The 18849-nt window shown below is 37.5% G+C and overlaps 2 protein-coding genes across 5 annotated transcripts in view; both read right to left on the bottom strand.

The window, feature by feature from the left end:
- Positions 1-1480: 1480 nt before the first annotated feature.
- ckmt2b (creatine kinase, mitochondrial 2b (sarcomeric)) lies at positions 1481-7901 on the bottom strand. The gene is made up of 10 exons (XM_042724670.1): positions 7771-7901; positions 5828-6003; positions 5545-5743; positions 4398-4493; positions 4053-4274; positions 2862-2947; positions 2485-2608; positions 2258-2392; positions 1947-2072; positions 1481-1703 (listed from the first exon to the last, which is right to left on the bottom strand). The coding sequence occupies exons 2-10, from the start codon at positions 5971-5973 to the stop codon at positions 1587-1589; spliced, it is 1251 nt and encodes a 416-aa protein (XP_042580604.1). The 5' UTR covers positions 5974-6003; positions 7771-7901; the 3' UTR covers positions 1481-1586.
- A 684-nt stretch (positions 7902-8585) lies between these two features.
- LOC109056230 (ras-specific guanine nucleotide-releasing factor 2) overlaps positions 8586-18849 on the bottom strand; it is a 56244-nt gene continuing 45980 nt past the window's right edge. For all 4 annotated transcript variants that reach the window (XM_042724668.1, XM_042724665.1, XM_042724667.1 and 1 more), the window contains 9 exons: positions 17406-17518; positions 17207-17267; positions 13240-13343; positions 12953-13037; positions 12647-12844; positions 12466-12545; positions 12262-12379; positions 12068-12136; positions 8586-10980 (listed from right to left, as the gene is read on the bottom strand). In XM_042724668.1, coding sequence (XP_042580602.1) covers positions 10888-10980; positions 12068-12136; positions 12262-12379; positions 12466-12545; positions 12647-12844; positions 12953-13037; positions 13240-13343; positions 17207-17267; positions 17406-17518 — 921 coding nt within the window. In that variant the 3' untranslated portion in view covers positions 8586-10887. The remainder of the gene's footprint in view (positions 10981-12067; positions 12137-12261; positions 12380-12465; positions 12546-12646; positions 12845-12952; positions 13038-13239; positions 13344-17206; positions 17268-17405; positions 17519-18849) is intronic.

The raw sequence follows: 18849 nt of genomic DNA, 5'->3' as shown, positions 1-18849 counted from the left end.
AGATGAGATTTGAGTTATGAATGAAATGAAGACTGCATGTGCATGCTCCACTTTGCCCATGTATCTGATTATGGTCATCAAAACAAAAATTATGCCATAACCTTATCAAAAAATACACAATGCACTTCTAATGCACAAAAGCCATTCCCTGCTTTTCCTTGCTTGCTTTATTCACCCAACCTGTCCACACTTGCCCTTGAGTTGCTCTGTCAGTGCATGGAAAGCACCTCAGCTCCTGACAAGAGCAGCACTAAATCAGAAATCAGTGGCTGGCAGAGGAGTAAGCCACCATGAAGGTCACAGACATCAGCAGGATGCCATCTTTATCCACCCAGAGCACACATCCGTGACCAGCAGGAGGATTCTCCCATCTCAGGCTGGGACAGGCTACATGCCATGATCTCAAAACAGCCTAAATTAAAACAGAACTAAGCAACAGAAAAGCTAAATTATTCATCGCATTCTAGGTTTGAGCAATTACCATAGGTGAACGTACATTAATATGCAAGTATTTATAGGTGGGTTGAATATTTTTCAGTCATTTATGTTTGTCTGTTATGTTTATTTTTTTTTAAATATATATTTGTAAAAAGTTACATTTTTAATTGTTAAAAACAATAAAATACAACTTAAAAAAGATTTTGTTGTATAGGCTATACATTTTGAGAGTAAATAACACTCTTAAACTGGTATTATCACCGTGATAAATTATCTATACAATACGCTACATTTGGGTTATAATATTCAATTTATTACAACAGTAAATGTTATTATGGAAAACACATTTTATGGTGTTTGCCTTCTGCATGTGTTCATCACATGTTAACATACTGCCATCTGCTGGTGAACCAGAGAGAATGTTTTGTGTGCGTGATGCTACTGATTCTTTAGGAATAAATCAACCAGTTATTTGAGATCAGTGTGCAGGATCTTGTTATGTCTAATTGTTCTTGAAGTGCACAACAAATGAAAGCAATATGTGTTCTAAAATCCTCTTTCTTTCTGTCTTTTTGATTGTAATGTAGTGTTGTAATTTTAAATAATATCCTCCCAGCCAGAAGATTCAAATGAGCTTCTAGGCTATGGCACAACAACTGTGTTACATAAGGTCCCTGTTAAATAAATAAAATAGACTAAACTAAACTCTGAATGCCCAATATCAGACTGCAGACTAGATCTGACGTTTGGCAAAAAGATTTGACTTTCAGAAAAAAAGGTACAAAATCTGTCTCTGGGGTGGTACCCTTTCAAAAGGAACTGATATTTACTTGAGGTACAAATATGTATCTTTAAAGTACTAATATGCACCTTTTAAGGATAAATAAGGTACAAAGTTGTCCCTATTGAAAAGTACCATCCTAGCTTTTGTGTTTTTCTGAGTGTGGTGTACAGTAGATGCCTCCAAAATCAGGGCAAAAATTGTGGTAAAAAATTATGTTGTGTGTTCCAGCCTTAATTTTAAAGATCCCACAAGACAGAATTAAAATATGAATAATTTATTCAGTTGAGTTCCCTGCAGACGTCATAAATAACAGGTTACAGATCTCTCAGCTGCCTAGCTCTCAGTTCCTCTCAAAAGGATGCCATTATTTCTTGAACTGGGATACTGGTGGAGGGATGGTGATATCCTGGCCCTTCTCAAGTTTCTTTTCACAGTCGATCAGGTAGTTGACACCATCAACCACACACTGAACGAGCTCAACCTGAAAGGCAATGTCAAATAAAATTGGATTTAATAACTGGCTACATATGTCTTTGATATATAATTTTTACAAACATATTGAAAAACTGTTTTTATTTGCATTATTCTACACTACTAACATCTGATAAAACATCTCACATAATCTTTCGAAGTATGTCTACTTTTTATTTGCAGAATTTGCTATTTTTATCCAATTGAATGCATTTGCACGGGTTAAGACACTTATCAAAGATGTGCTGTTTACCTCAGATTTGCCTAGACGGTCAAGGTTGGAAATGTCAAAAGTGTCCCCCACAGCCGCAGTATCCACGCCTCCTGTGCCACGTTTTTGTAGCCTGAGATTATCCAGAATTTTATTAAAGCGTGAGTCCTGTTCAGAAGAGTATATGAAATAGAGGACATTTTCTAATTAGAAGGCGGCTTTCAGTAGATTATTTAACATAAATTCTTAGCATGTATGCATTTCATTTGATCATTTTTGATGGAAATTTAATCCATGACCTTGGCATTGGGAAATCAGTTTCAGATTAAACTGAACTATGTTAGATTTAGCACCTTGCTCAGGAGGGGCAGACGGACATGGACTCCAGCTCTCAGTCCGGTGCCTAGGTTAGAGGGGCAGGTCAGGATGTAGCCCAAGCGTTCATTCCACATAAACTCCCAGCCTCTCTCCTGAATCAATTTCTCGACCTGGGAGAAACAAACTTCATTAACTGACCTCATATCAATTGAATTCACAGACAATATGCATTTTTTGGGGCTGATTGCTTTGACAGTGATACCTCTTTCAGTCCTCTGCAGAACCTCTCAAACACTCTCTTCATGTTCCCACCCTTTTCCATGGAAATGACACGGGTGTGATCCTCCTCATTGATCCAGATTAAAAATGTTTTTTCATTGTTGTGCCTAGACGTGAAGACAAAATGCATTCAGGGAATTCTGCTAAAACTGTTTTTATTCAGCCTTAATTTTTTGCAGCGGGATCCATGAATGTCAGCTAGCTTTTGATTCCATGTATACTAGTTGTTCTAGGGTTAATATTGTAACAATGAATCGCTCAGTAAAAACAGACACCCATTAAGACGCCCGGTTATGTAACACACACAAGCACATGCTCTCTATAAGCGCCCTCTGGTGATGCAAACCTCATGCACCATACCAGATGCCTCTGGCATCGGGCCAATCCCGCGCCATTCCTGCACAAGTCAGCAAGGGTGATACGGGCTTGTCAAACAAGAAGTGGTCCTGGAATTTTCAATCAAGAAAGAAAAAGAAAGGGAAGTCTGGACTGGTTCAGTGTGGTAAAATATCTCCTGATAACTTTCTCTCTGGTTCTTAGTTGTTGAGTATCTAGCCATTCATTCATTATGTATAAAATGCCTCTCTGGAATTGGAATACAGCTGCCAAAAAAGGATTTTCAAACAGAGATTTAGGTGAGAATATCTGAGCCAGCTTATGGGTGACTAGTAAAGGATGTGCTATAGGAATGTAGTGCTATGCTCTACCAACAGTTCAGTAGTTCTTCAGTCTTACCAAATCCCACGAGCATCTGGCCAATCTCTAGCCATACCAGATGCGATGAGGAGAGGAGACACTGGCTTATCAAAAAGAAAATGCTCCTTTGGTAGGCCATCATAAAACAAGAGCAGTGAGGTTTGTTAGAGAATTACAATATGCAACGGCCCTAATGAAAAGACGAGCATGTGTCATGTTATGGATACTTGGCTAGTGTCCCTAATAATAGCTAAACCAGCAAATATGAAGTTTATTCCGGAATGACCAGCTTCATAAGTGTTTCTGCTGAACAGAATTACTATGTTTATATACCAGACAGAATAGAGTGCTGCAGGGATGACGTATTTACGTAGGCCAAAACCTGGAAATGCAGCATTTTAGCATTTTAGCACTACCAGTTCCATTATTCTGAAGTCAAAAGCCTGAAATAAAGTCTGTGGTTAAACACAAGCTCAAAATATCTTCATGTTTTATTCAGTATCTTAAAATCCATCAGTAATACCAAAGAAAAAAAAAGTTTTAAATGTCTGAAACAGTTTTAAGTTTCTTTTCTGTTTCAATGTGCTTATGTTATACCCACACTTTAGCAAACTATACAAACGCAAACTTTGAGTGTGAGTACTGCAGGTGATCTGCAGATATGATATAAAATATAGAAAAATTATTATATAAGATACTATTTTTAATTAGTATGATTTTATATCTGGGTGGAGGTCTGTGAAGTTTGAAAACTTTGAAAAACTGGATAAATGCAACTGATGTATTTGTGTCTGCTTCCATAGTCATTTGCCTACAGTGAGCTTATGCTGAAATGTGTTTCTGGTGTGTACTTACATCAATCAGCTGCTGCTGCTCTTGCTCAGTCATCTCTGTCAGGCTGTAGTATTTGCCCGCCAGATCACCCTTCAGACCAGAAAGACCCTGGACCACCACACGCTCCACCTCACGGCGTTCAGCACGAGTGCAGGCAGGAGGCAGACTGAGCCCACGAATACTGCGGCCCGTGCGCACACGTGATGACAGCACATAGTTCTCATCAAACATCCCGGAGGTGATCTGTTCAGAGGCCATCGGTAGAGACATTCAGTTTTCAGTGTAACTAAACTGAGACAGATCTCACCTTGCATGAGCCCTTGATGGAATGAGTTTCAGAACCAAAGACAACAGAGGAACCTTTACCTTTGAGCTGTCCAGGTCTGTTGGGTGCTTCATGGTTGTAGGGTCATAACCATTGTGTCTGTCCTTAATGACTGGGTTAAAGATGTCAGCAAAAACCTGAGGATCACAGCCATAGTCAATGACAAAGTTCATCTGCATGTACTGTATTTATGTCGAAGTACTTCATTTTGATGGACAATTAAATAATTATCTTCTCTTATTGTATTATAAAATGAACACAAATTCCTTTGTCTATTCAACTGACTATAACATTGCTCTCTTCAAACTATACTCACAGTGACCACAGTCCAAAACATAACTCAGTATACAATGAAATTACATGATTACATGAATCATTGCCACTAGGAGCCTCATAAAGATTTTTTAGGCAAATTGTGCCTGTGACAAGAAGATAAATCATAATTTTGTCACTTGTCAATTTTAATTTTGTTGGCTTAAAATTTATATTTTAAATAATAGTGAATATTTTTAAGGTTGATTTTAAGACTTTAAGTTATATAAATGAAACAAAAAGTAGGAAATGATGCACTAAAATGCACAACAAACATTATTTTACATTTTAGCAGATAATTTGGATAAAGAATTTGGATCAGGAAACTCTTGTTTCAAGCATATTGGTATTTAAAAGTCCAAAAATGGATCCAAAATTTTATTAAATATCATCAGCACTGTTGCTCCTCATTTCAATTTTTCCTGGCTAATGTTGCCTTCATGTGCTATCGGAATTACCATAAATATTCATAGTTGGAAATTAGACATGAACAGCCTTTCAAGTCATATTTACACTCAGAGATACTTCTGATACCTGAGTTTGCCAGTTGGGTGAGAGTGATGGAGAGGCTTTGTCCCATCACAGTGGGATATAAACTTTAAACATGGTGGAGAAACTGTAGTATAAAGTTTATTATATAATTTATTATATTTATAAGTTTTTTTCTTGCTGTTACAGGCATTTATTTACATATATACACAACTATTTGGTGCACATTGCAAACTCGTAATTACACCTTCAGAAGTGGGAAGTAGGAAATTTCCAATAGCATGTGAAGGCAGCCTTATTATGAGAATTATGTCTCATAATTGTGTTATTGATGATTTTAATATCCTCTAAAGCCAATTTTTACTGACATTTGGCCCAGTTTTGTACCTCATAGCTCTCCTCATCACCAGCCACCATGCCCACAGTCTTGATGAAGGGATGACCAGGGTTGTCCACTCCAGTCTGAATGCATTGGTCAAGACTCCAGTTATTGGGGGTCAGCTTGTCCCTCAGCTGGCCATAAATAGCAGGAGTCAAGACAGAAGCCATGCAGTTGTTGTGTTTGCGCAGGTCTGGGTAGTCAGCACTTGGAAAGATAAAAACCAAGGTTAACTGGAAACTAAGTCCTCAGGATAACGGGAAACTAAGTGAAGTCATCTTTCCTACTCACCTGGGTGGGTACAGCTTCTTTTTCTCCCCAGCAGAGACTCCTGACTCAGTCATGATATAGCTGGATACCAGGGAACCTGCACCCAGGCTGGCCATGATCACAGCCGTGTTGCGTCCAGACAGCACTCGAGTGAACATGCTTGCCATCCTCACCACTCAGCCACTTACCAACTTTAACTTTAGAGCAGAGGACAGCAATAATTTGTGTTAAAAAATGTATGGTCAGGTAAAATAAACTGTTTTTTATGTGACTGAGTAATCCTTTTTTTAAAGATTTATTTTTGGCATTTTATTTTATTTATTTATTTTACTTTATTAGTGTAGGACAGTGTAGACGTGACAGGAAGCAAAGTGGGAAACAGAAGGTCATGGAGCCATGATTCGAAACTCGATAGCAATGATTTTTTGTGAATTAATTTTAATGATATTAATAACATTTCTTGTACCTTTATATTTTTTATTCGTTTGGTTTACTCAACAATTCATTTACTTTACTTACTTAATGTCTTAGATAAAACAAATTAAAGGTAGCCCAGAAATGACAATGCTTTCACTCATGGCTTTCCAAACTCCAAACCATTCCAAAAGACTCTTATTCATCTTTGAAAAGCAAATGAAGATTTTTAAAATATCCTTCATCATTTTTGTCTGTCCACTGAAAGTACATGCAAACCAAGATTTTCACACATCAAAGAGTAATGATCAAAACACATCTCATGAAATAAGGAAAGCTCGGCGTGTTTTCTAGAGCTTTGCTCAGTGTTCTGTTTACTTAAATAAAAGCCTAAATTTAATCTGTCTTCGAAAATTTAATAAGTCTTCAATTAACCCACTCGTTTCATATGGATTACTTTTACCAAGTTTGACGCATACAAATCTTGGTTGTGTGGACTTTCAGTGAATGGATAAACATGATGAGAAAACATTACAAAATACTTTTTATTTCTGGTCCGAAAATAAATTATGACATTTAAATTATGACAATGTGACTGAATGAATCAGTGTTAATCAAAAGTGCTCTACTTGTCGATACAGTAGTTTGAAATGAGCAACTTCTGTGTTCTGACATACAGTGCATGCTGACTTTTTCCACTGAGGAGTATCCAAATATACATAGGCTTTGAACTTGATGCCCGAGTAATATATGCCAGCTTATATTTCACATGCTCCAGTACCACGCAGTGCAGCCCGTGTGTCACATGTAGGCTATGTTCCAGTTGTCAGGTTTCTAAAATTTTACCGAAACATTCTTGAAAAATCTTACACAAAACTTTAGTTATAGGCACAACTCTTCAGCAAATGTTGTTTTAAAAATCTAAATACACCATTCATTTTTTAGTAGAGAGTCCATGTCTGCTTGCTAATCCTGTTTTTTCATCCTAACTAGTATGTTATCACTATCCAGCTTCTTTACAAAATACTCAGTTTGTGGTCCATATGAGGAATTTATGTTCTTAGTGGTTCCCAATATTTTAGCTGTATGCCAAAGAGGTCAATGCTGTCTACAGTGTTACAGCTGACATTAGATCCACAGCAAATGGTCTTTACACAATGGTGTGCAGACTTTGCCGGAATATGTTACAATAATCACATGACCAGTGACCATGTAGAGGGGCTTACAATAAGACAAGGTGGTTGTGCGATGGTCAAACTTCTAGAGCCTTCTGAGAATGTAATGGTGTGCATTATATAAACATAGGAAAATGGAAATCACATTATTTTACATGATTTTAATTATAAGCAGTCATTTTGGATAAAGAGATGAACTTCGGTTTCATTTCAGATTAGTTAACAGATTAGTATCAGAACCAGACTGTCATAAAAAATACTTTGCACTGTTGCAACTGCCAAAATCTAGCTTCCCTGGTTTCTCTACATTTCTGTCAATAAATAAAGCTATACAAATACAAATGATTGTTAAAGCGAATGCTTTATTGTACTCACCTGTAGGACTGAAGGGGTCTCAGACTTCAGAACAGCAGACTGTTCTCTGTAGTGTGAGACCACACTGGGCCTGTGCTTAAAATAAGAGCTCATCTCTCCAGCCAATCCTATTTCATCTGTCAGCATGACGCCACGTCTCTGTGTCCTTGAGTTCTCCCTAACCAGTGGAAACCTCCAGTCATGTGCCAGTGATACTGTACACAGCTGGTGACTATGATACTTATACATACATATGTTTACCTTTCACCCACCATAGTCCATCGCGTGGCCATTATTTTACAATATGTGTTTAGATTTGCTAAAAAAAGCTTTACAATTACATGTCTCCATTTTCAGAGAAAATACCCTTTTAAATGTTGTACTTTGTCACATGTGGCTACAGATGATATATAAAGCTCACTTGTTTAGTGGGACAGTGTGTGAGGGATAAAGTTAAACTGGTATTTGATTTGCACAACCCAAGAGCTTGTGCATTATCTGGTGCTCATCCCCCCCTTCCTCTCTAGGATTATGAGCAGAAAGAGAGACCTTGACATTAGTGCCTGGACACTAATAACACTCTAGTTTTCAAATAATTTGTTCACATTCCACACCCTTCTGAAGAGACCGATTTATACTAGAGAACTGATGAGAAACATAAACATGACAATGAGTTCACGATACTCAAATGGCAGTCTCAGTCACCAGATGTCAATACAATAGCACCCTTTGGAGTTGGTGGAACAAGAGAGATGTATCATGGATGTATTTATCTATCTGATTTGATATCTTATCTATAGTTTGATTAGTAATTTATCGTAGATTCCATTGTTTGTTTAATTTGTTTATTTGAAATGAAAGCATGGAATTTAAGTACAGAAGCCATACAGTCTCCAAGAGAATCAGTGATAAAATAAGGAGGAAAAATAGTTTGTACAAAAAGCAGATTTCACAGAAGGAATCCAACCTGAACATGCAAAGACATGCAACATACCAAAGCAACAATTCTGTGTGCACAACACACTAAACCCATAAAAAAGAAAGAAAAAGGACAAAGGATTGTAAATTAATCAGTTATGCTACATTTTTCTTAACACATTTAGCAAAATATAACAATTACACAAGTGCTTGCAGAAATTAAAATATTACATGGTAATGGATGGGGACAAAAATCACATTATATCATAAACCCATATTGACACACTATATACAAAAAGGGTCAAATAAATATGCCAGGAAATAAATACTACTGATTCACACTTGTTTTAAAGATAACAACGCTACATTGATGAGAGTGTAACTCACACCTTTCCAACCCACTCACCTCTGAGATCACATTCACACCTACAAGCTCTCCTGCCTTTCACACGCTTGCACCTAAAGAATCGAAATCCATCCCACTCCGAAGAAAGGAAAGATCAGACAAAAACAACATTGTCTTCATACAGCACAGTGGTAGATATATATTTATGGCCAATTTGACAGTTCCCTGCCAGTCTATGCATATGAAATCTCCAGCTATTATGATCAAAGTATTTAGATAAAGAAGTGCAGTCAGATGAGAAGATAAATATATGTATCTGTTTTACTTGAGGTTTCTAGAGAGTTTAAAAGAGGCTACACAGCAGCTGAATGACACATGACCACAAAACATGTCTTGCAATGCAATTTCCAAACATGCGATCACTGAATTTTTCATGCAAATTATGAAGCGACCCTCTTTTCTGGATAGTTGACCAGTGGGGTCATTACATTAAAAAGCAGGAAAACAATGATTATTGAAGAACTTGTGAGTCAGATTTGGTTAAGAATCATTCAACAATAATAAACTTTTCCTCCAATAGGGGGAGGCAAAGCCTCAATTTACTGTAAAATCAGACCAGAAAAGGTTTGCGTTGCACAAGCATACAGTATGTCAACTTGTACTTTGTAATGCATGGATGATGCAACCTACTGTAAGTGGATTATATCTGCACGCTGAGGGTATTAAAGTACGATGTTTTAAAATTAAGGCCTGTTCACACCAAAAACGAATAACCAAAGCACAATGTTAACGGTGTTTATTGTATTAAAGCTGCAGTTATGTTGCCTGCATCTTAAAATGCTCAAGCTCTTTAAAGCAGGATGTAGGCTATTCTGATTGACTGTCGATGTTTTTATCATTTATAAGCTGTGGATCCCAACAATATCGGTCCTTGTGGCATGGACTCTGCTCTTGATTTAGAATGATTTTTAAAACTATGTCTTTTTTGCCCTTGGTGTGAACAGGCCTTAATGCTGAATTTGAGCAGAAAATGCTAATTTACAGTATACTTGTATTTATTAGTGTAAATAGTTTGAATATCTCCATTCTGTCATCACTTTGCTACACAGGCCAATAATATCCAAACTTTTAAGCATTGCTGAGACATTGGTTTTCATTTACAAGTGTCTGTGAGAAGGCACAATAAGCAACTGATTTTTAAAGAGCTCATATAGCTTCAGGGGCTATTACGAAATATCAATATCATCTATAACTGGTTAGTATTTTAAAAAAGCTACTATACATTCCCATTACTTAGAAGTCTGATGTATCTTTTAAATGTGGCATTCTTCATGTGGCATTTTGGTTCAGTTTATCCAGCTGTTGGCAGATAGGAGAGCACATGGAGTGTAAAGTTGAGGCAAAGCACACAGCAAACCCACAGTCTAGTTCATGCACAAAGTCACTACCATTACCAATGAGGGGATGTGCCAAGGGCCACAGGCCCAGGGAGGCCACAATACACTACATAAGATCTGGCTAATAGCTCTACTTCTGTACATGCTACATATCTTCAACCACTCTCTTCACAATTTAGACTGAATCCATCTGCTCGACCCTGAAACTCACTCATGACTCCTGACCTCTGACAGTGGCCAGTTTTCATCCTTCATTCCTTCCATGATAAAAGTCACCCTTCAGGGGACATTATGGTGGTGAGCACTGTTCAATACTCTCCTCCAAACCTGGACTCTCTACTTTTACTTCAAATGGAAAATTTTCCTTCCTCCCTAACATCCCTCTTTCTCAAACAATAGACATGCTTCATGCCTTCAAAACATCCCAAGAGTGAGAAGCACATCTAGATGCAAGCTGCCAGGTACTGAGGTTGTAGTTCATGCAGGAAGCCTGGGTTCAATCTTGAGAGACAAGTCATACAGTGTGTCTTCATCCATAATCAAGGTCTTATCCAGAAGATACTGTGTGACCTGGACACGAAAACAATAGATTACATGATTACAAATTAGAGTGGAATTAGATTGCATAATACATGTTTAAAGCAGTTTATAAAAACAATAGAAAGTACAGGTTGCCATGATTCATCTGAAGTCCAATATGCTCATATTTTTTCATAAGATATATAACAATCTCTTACACACACACACACACTCAAACACACACATAAACACACACACACACACACACACACACACACACACACACACACACACACACACACACACACACACACACACACACAAACACACAAAGCTAAATAAAAATAAGTTGAGCAGCTCTCGAAACCTCTGGCAAGATGTACAAAGCACAAATATAATCATAATGAATGACACATTATAGTTAACCTTATGGACGTCACATTATGGTTAACACTGCCACTGAAATATTTTTTTTTCTTACATTTTTGAATGATGCATCTTCTATTCTCAACACATTTGCTTTTACTTGATCTTAAAATGCGGTAATAAAACACTAATATTGTGAAATATTATTACAATTTAACATTTTTTAAACATTTTTACAATTTAACAGTTTTCTATTCTAATATATTATAAAATGTAAATCATAAGAACTGCATTTATTTGAAATAGAAATCTTTTGTAATATGTCTTTACTGTCACTTGATCAATTTCATGCATTCTTGCTGTATAAAAGTATTAATTTCTTGGATGTGCATATACTTATTTAAACAAATACAATTAATATGTAAAATAATAGATTATAGAAGTAATACAAATAAAAACACGAAAAACATGGCTTTTGTGTAGCTTTTGTCTAAATAAAGCCTCACAATATGTAACTTGTAATCAACTATATATAACATAATATATACATGATTTAACAAGCACTGATTGCAATTAATAGCATCTACAAAATACAGACATTCATAAAATAAATTACACTTTTGCACAGTCAAATATTATGAACAGTACATATGACACACTGTCTGAATGCATGGCTGAGATTAATCAAATAACGTACAGTAATGTTATTGAAGCAGGACTGATGCATGGAGAGGTGTCAGAACTTGATCTGAATATGAATTATTTGTCTAACCTTTGGTTGGTGCTCAATTCTGTAGGGAGTTTGCTGGAACTGTCGGATCTCTCGTATGATATGAGATATCTGCAGTCAAAGTGTCATGATTTATTAGTCTACCCACACAGTATCAAAGATACTAAAGATACACAAACATTGATTAGTATTTTAATCCCTGAGCAAATTATACAGGATATTACATAATTTCTTACCATTCTCATCTTTGAGAAGTTAACCAGACCTTCCTCTGTGAAGTTTGGTGTTCCCTCTTCGATAAATGCGAGGTCTGTCAAGTACATACCCAGATATGGAACACAAGGTGGATTACAGCTGCAGAAAGACAGAAATGAGGTCAAAAACAAGTCATAAATTATGTAATAATAATGTAGCTGTTTCAAAATGTATCAGTAGCTCACTTTTTTAGAGTTTCCCTCAGGTTTTTAAACCTTCCCTCAGATGACACAGTCTTTTGAAGTTTGTCCATTAGTGCTTTAGTCTGTTTGAAGAGACACAACAGCGGTAAATAATTTATGAATTTGCATACTGATATAACCTACATAAAACATTACAGCACAGTATTCACTCGGCATTTCTCACCTGTTTGCACACTTTAGCCCAAGTCTTCTTTAGCCTGTAGATGGCGCTCCGGTTCAGGGCAGACGTGATCTCCAAGACACCATTATAATTGTTGAGACAGCGACAAATATCAGCCACTGCTACCCATTTTTCAATAGAGCTGGCTCTAGAGCCCACATCTGTGTGGCTCATGATCTGAGAGGCCACGAGATTACTCATCTACACAGAGAAAGAGAGAGACATTTTTATAAACAAGCCAGGGTTATGCTTTTTTACTTCAGTATCCTAAGAGGGTAGCAGATGGATATTTCCATATAATATACTCACATCATTGAAGTGCTGACTTGTCTTCATGATGTATGGAGTTCTCTCTGTCTTGTCTGTCTTCATCCATCCTTGGCCCAGGAACTCCCTACAGCAAGAACACAGTCAGTGTATTGTGATAGATGTGCATCTGCAGAGGCTTCTTCTCTCATAAACACACAAGCCTTTTTGAAGCCCATAATGAGTATGTACAGTAAGGCTGGCACAGATTTGTTCGTGCATTAATCTCTGGTGTCTTTGAGGCTTGAGGTCTGCATCTCTCTGCACTGTGTTGTTGATGCTCTACTCACTCATATGGAATGCTCCTGAAGACTATGTGATCGAGAAGAGTGATTTGTTCAGCTAGCTCCATCGCTGACAGAGACTCAAAACACTCAGTCTTTGGGCATTCAGCCTGGATGAGACAAACAGACACAAAATCAGCTCTTTATCATGACAAGATGGCTCTGTAAATGTACAACAACTCCTTCTGGTATTATAAATACTGCGTATCTACAAAGTATTTTTAAATCATGTTTTCATTAGTGTATGTTTTTCCCTAAAAAAAAAATAAAACAAAAAAAATTCATTTTTAGTAACTGAAATAGGATAATCAGTGCACAAAATGTCATTTTTGTCATTATTTACTCTCCCTCAAGTCTTTCTTTCTGTAGTGGAACACAAAATAGTAAATGTACATGCTGCTCCTTTCAATACAATGAAAATGAACAGTGACCAAGACCATCATGCTTCATAAATAAATAAATCTCATGGGCTCTATTCCAAGACTTCTGAAGCCATATGATAAAAATATGTGAAGAACAGAATGAAATTTAAATCAATATTAACTGAAAATCTATTCACCATGGAAAGGGCAGCATAAACATTCTTCAAAACATCTTCTTTGGTGTTACATGGAAGAAAGTAAGTCATACAGGTTTTGAAATAAATGAGGGTGAGCAAATCAAGACAGATTTTTCTTTTTAAGGTGAACTATCCCTTTAATAATGTAAACGTTCTGTTCTAGGAACATTTGTACTTGTGACAACGCAACATTGTTAAATGGCAAAGTGGAACATATCATGGTGATGCTGATATGACAGCTAGAAATTACACATTGTATGCATATGAACTTATGAAAATCTATAATTAAACCACCAATTAGTGATGAGTGACTGTTGGTTTTGTTTTCTTTGGCAGAGACACTTTTCAATTAACACAGTAGGTGAGGATTTTAGAAGCAAAATAAGGGTGTGTGTGTCCAGGCACCATGCATTACTAATCAAAACATGCTCACACACACACACACACACACACACACACACACACACACACACACACACACACACACACACACACACACACACACACACACACACACACACACACACACACACACACACACAACTGTACAGGCTCGGCCCTGATAATGCATGCTGTGTTTGTAATTAGTGAGCCCAGTATGCTGCTGCCAGTAGCATATTATATCATACAGCCACGCATGAGTGTGTGAATACATTTATTTGCGTATCTATAAACAACAGTGCATAAGAAACATTAAAATCAACTGGTGTTACTCACTCAAGTCCTCTTAAAAAACAGAGTACTGCAAACTATATTCATTCAATCTACAGTATAAGCAGAAGAATAAGTGGAACTGACTGCATTATACAGTAAATCGGCATACAGTGCAGATGCTGCTTTTACAATATTAATAAACATGGACTACTCTCATCACATAAAATAATAGCAATTTTTCCTTCACTGCCAATGACAGAACAATGGGAAGCCCTCCAAAACCATGCCTCTAAAACTGAAACTCAACAAATATCACTAGCAGGGCTTTGAAATGTAATAACATGATCATTTACAATAACACATGGATATTTCAGGAAGGAAATACTCCTGAAAGGTTGTTTAGAGTGTGTTTTTGTGTGCGCTGGCTTTGTTGCATATAGTTTGCATGTGGTGGACAGCAACAGGCGCGCCGTCTCGCTGTTTGAAGTTGTAATTAGAGTCCTGCTGCTCAGAGATTTGCAGTTAGAACATGTAATTCGGTCCCTGAGCCCGATGCTGCCTCTGAAGCTGCCTCATGAGGCATGCCAAAATCTGCCTTCCCTCTGAGATCTCCTCCGTAGGTGGCTGCTCAACAGTGATGTGGAACAGAGATATGATTTTAAGTAATAAGATATCTTCGGACAAGTGAGACAGCTGGGCATGGGCGTCTTATATCAAAGTCTTATATGAGCCTTGCTTTAAAACAAATGGTTTATGTTCTAAATTCTCATTGGAGGAGCCAAGTATGCATGTATGTATATGTCTGTTCCTCCGTCCATCTGATCATTCATATTTATTCACAGATGTGATGTAAGTCAAAATCTTTCAGCTATTTTGAAGGCCATTTCATTAGCCCCAAGTTCCTGATTTAATAGGAAATACACTATATGGACAAAAGTATTAGGTCATTACACCAACAGGGACTTTAATGGCATAGAATACATAGATATTAATATGGAGTTGGTCCCCCCTTTGTAGCTATGAGAACTCCCACTCTTTTGAGAATGCTTTCCACAAAATTTTGCAGTGTTTCTGTGGGAATTTTTGCCCAGTTATTCCAGTAGAAAATTTGTGAGGTCAGGCACTGATGTTGGACGAGACGGCCTGGCTCTCTTATTCAGTTCATCCCAAAGGTGTTCGATGGGTTGAGGAAAGGGCTCTGTATGGGCCAGTCAAGTTCTTCCAAACCAAACTCATTTTATGGACCTTGCTTTGTGCACTGGGGGACAGGCATGCTGAAATGGAAAAGTGTTTCTAAGAAGTTGGACGCATAGCTTTGTCTAAAATGTCTTTGTATGTTGAAGCATCACCCATCAGACTGCCAAACAGAGAAGTGTGATTTGTCACTCCACATAACAGGTTTCCACTGCTCCAGAGTCCAGTGGCAGCATGCTTTATACCACTCCATCTGACGCTTGGCATTGCACTTGGTGATGTGAGTCTTGCATGCAGCTGCTCAGCTATGGAAACCTATTCCATGAAGCTCTTCCCTCTCAGTTTTTTGTGCTGACATTAATGGCAGTGGAAGTTTGGAACTCAGCTATGGAATCAGCAGAACGGTGGTTACTTTTAAGTACCATCCACCCACTCTGTAACTTTACATGGACTTCTGCTTCATGACTGAGTTGCTGCTGTTCCTAAATGCTCCCATTTTCCAATAATGCCACTTACAGTTGACTGTGGAATATCTAGCAGGGATGAAATTTCACAAACTGACTGCATCCAGTCACAGTACCACATTTGTGAAGGCAGACTGCAATGGTTAGATTTTATACACCTTTGTCTGGTTGAAACACCTGAATCCTGTAATTAAGGGATGTGTCCCAATACTTTTGAAAGAAAACTTTAAGGGGGGGTACAATGCTGTTTCATGCATTCAGAGTTGTTTACACTGTTAAAGAGATGGATTCTCATCCTAAGCATGGAAAAAAAAAACAAAAAAAAACAATTTGGACGAATGATGGAGTATTTCCGTGGCAAAAATCCTACTTCCAGGTTCGTACAAGTTTCGGAGAGATTTTTTTCGATCATGGCTCTTCATGAAGTAGACAAGGGTGGAACTCCTTATATGGGCAATTCTCCCAGAAAAACGCACCCGTTCCGGCATCGACCAGAGCGAGAGTGAGATCGCGCCAATCAACAAGCTTCATCTGGTGGCAGCACTGCACGGGACTTGCTCGGGAAGAATGTCTCCAAAGAAGTGTGTTTTTGGTTGTAAGGGAAAGATAACTTTGTTCAGCTTCCTAAAGCGTTATGTAAAGAGTGGATACAGTTTGTTTCACGGAGTTTCACAAGTGTGTTTATTGACAAATATTTTATTAACAAGGCCCAGTTTGACGCTGCATTTGCACTTCAATTTGTACTGAAAGATGGAGCGGTCCCAGCTATAAAAGATCCCGGTCATGATTCAGAACTGCAGACAGTAAGGGAAACGGCATCAAATGTCTGTTTTGTTGGCATTCGGTGATCAAGTGCTCATCACTCTTTAGCTCTGCCCACGGCGCGCCTCCAGGAACTCGGCTTTTTCCGGAGAGAATCATAAAGCTATATCTTTCTTTTATAAATATAATAAAACTAAAGACTTTTTGGAGATATGATGCAGTTCTACTCTATAGGTACTCAAGATTAACCTGAGATTGGGTGAAACCGTATGTGTTTTGTCCCCTTTAAGCTATTTCTTGTGGTTTATAAACATATGCAAAGACTATAACTTATCCTCACCATCTGAAGAATGTCTTCAATCTTCAGCTGGGCATCGTCCTGGTCATCTTGAGAAAGGGCACTAGGGAGAAAAAACCAACTTCCTTTAATCAGCTTTCAAGTTTGCCTTGAAAATAAAATCTTAAAAAAGATTTACACTTATATTTAAAGACTTTCAGAAAATGCTTTCATTTCATGTGTGAGAGGCTGTGTAACCTGCCTTAGTATGTTTGCTGTGGCTTTCCTCTCCTGAGGAAGAAGGTCAGGGTCTCTCAACACCTCCTCTAGCAGGCAGATCACACCCATCTTCAGCTCTCCATTCATTTCAAAGTCCTGAAACCCACCACACACACATATAGAATCACGATCCACAAACATGAGACACCCATGCATAATTTAAGTAAAGCAAATACTGATGGGTTCACATCCCCAGATGACCGAAATCAACTACTGGGTGAATACAAACTCATTTTCTTTATTTTAACTAATGCAGATTAATCTAATGCAGATTCTGTGCATAGACTGTACGATATTACTAATCAGCATTTTTGTGTAGTTTCTTTTGCAAGCATTTGTTTTGAGAGAACATATTTTGAATGAAGGATATCAAATAAAAAATGTAGTCAGATTCTTCTTTTGGGGTAGAAAAAGAATTCAAGAACAGAACAAGTCTAAAAGCCCGTTCACACCAAGATTAATAACTACAATTATATTAGCGTCCACACCAGTGGATGATATCATCTGTTTATTCAAATGCGCACACTTGTCTGCCACTTTAAATTCTCAAGCTCATTATAGCAGGTTTGATTCTGACTGGGTGTCAATGTTTTTCAGCTGTAAAACGTTCATCAGCTGGTAAAAATCATTCGGAAAGTGATTCCAACACTATTTTTTCTCTTTACCTTTTTCATTATAGCTGCGGTGTGGACTTTGCTTTTCTTTAATATTGAGAACGATTTTTATAACAGGCCTTTACACAATTTGCTTTTTAGCTAATTTGTCTTGTTTTAATGATGTTTATATATATATATTTTTTTTTTATTGGAAAAACAAGAACAAAATACAGATTAATAAAAATGTTATGCAGTGTGAAAGTGTTGGTGTTTTAGATTGCATACTCTCCATTAATGCTCATCAGAAGCTGTACTACCTCAGCTTTACAGTTTCCCAGTGCACTAATCAACAGCTAACCCAGCCTTTCCTCTGTCTCTCTGTGCCTGCAGGCACTGCAGGTGGGTGGCTAATCTCTTGTGTCACAGTTAAAGCATTCTTCAGTTCTGGCTTCATAATGCCCTGCATCTATTAAACAGTCAGTGTTCTTCACTGTTTTTTTTTCCATTCACTTTAGGTTTATTGTTGAAATAATTTGGCCATCAGGACCAAAGCATTAGTCTAGTTTGATCCATCCATGTTCATACCATCTGTGTTTAGAGCACTTTCATCTGCCAGTTTTGAGCTTACTAATAATTCCTGATCCTGACATGAAAAATGTAAATATTTCTCTGCTAAGGGACAGTCATCCAAAATAGCATAAGTGACATGATTTAAACAAACCAATAAATTAGTACATAATATTCAGTGCAGCCTTTCAAATGCAAATGCATAAAGCACTTGAGCGCTTGTGCTGTGTTGTTCTCAGAGTATAAGTACTCTTATGTTTGATA

Source organism: Cyprinus carpio, chromosome B5, assembly GCF_018340385.1.
Source record: "Cyprinus carpio isolate SPL01 chromosome B5, ASM1834038v1, whole genome shotgun sequence".
NCBI classification, from domain to species: domain Eukaryota; kingdom Metazoa; phylum Chordata; class Actinopteri; order Cypriniformes; family Cyprinidae; genus Cyprinus; species Cyprinus carpio.
This window is presented reverse-complemented; position numbering and strand designations above follow the sequence as displayed.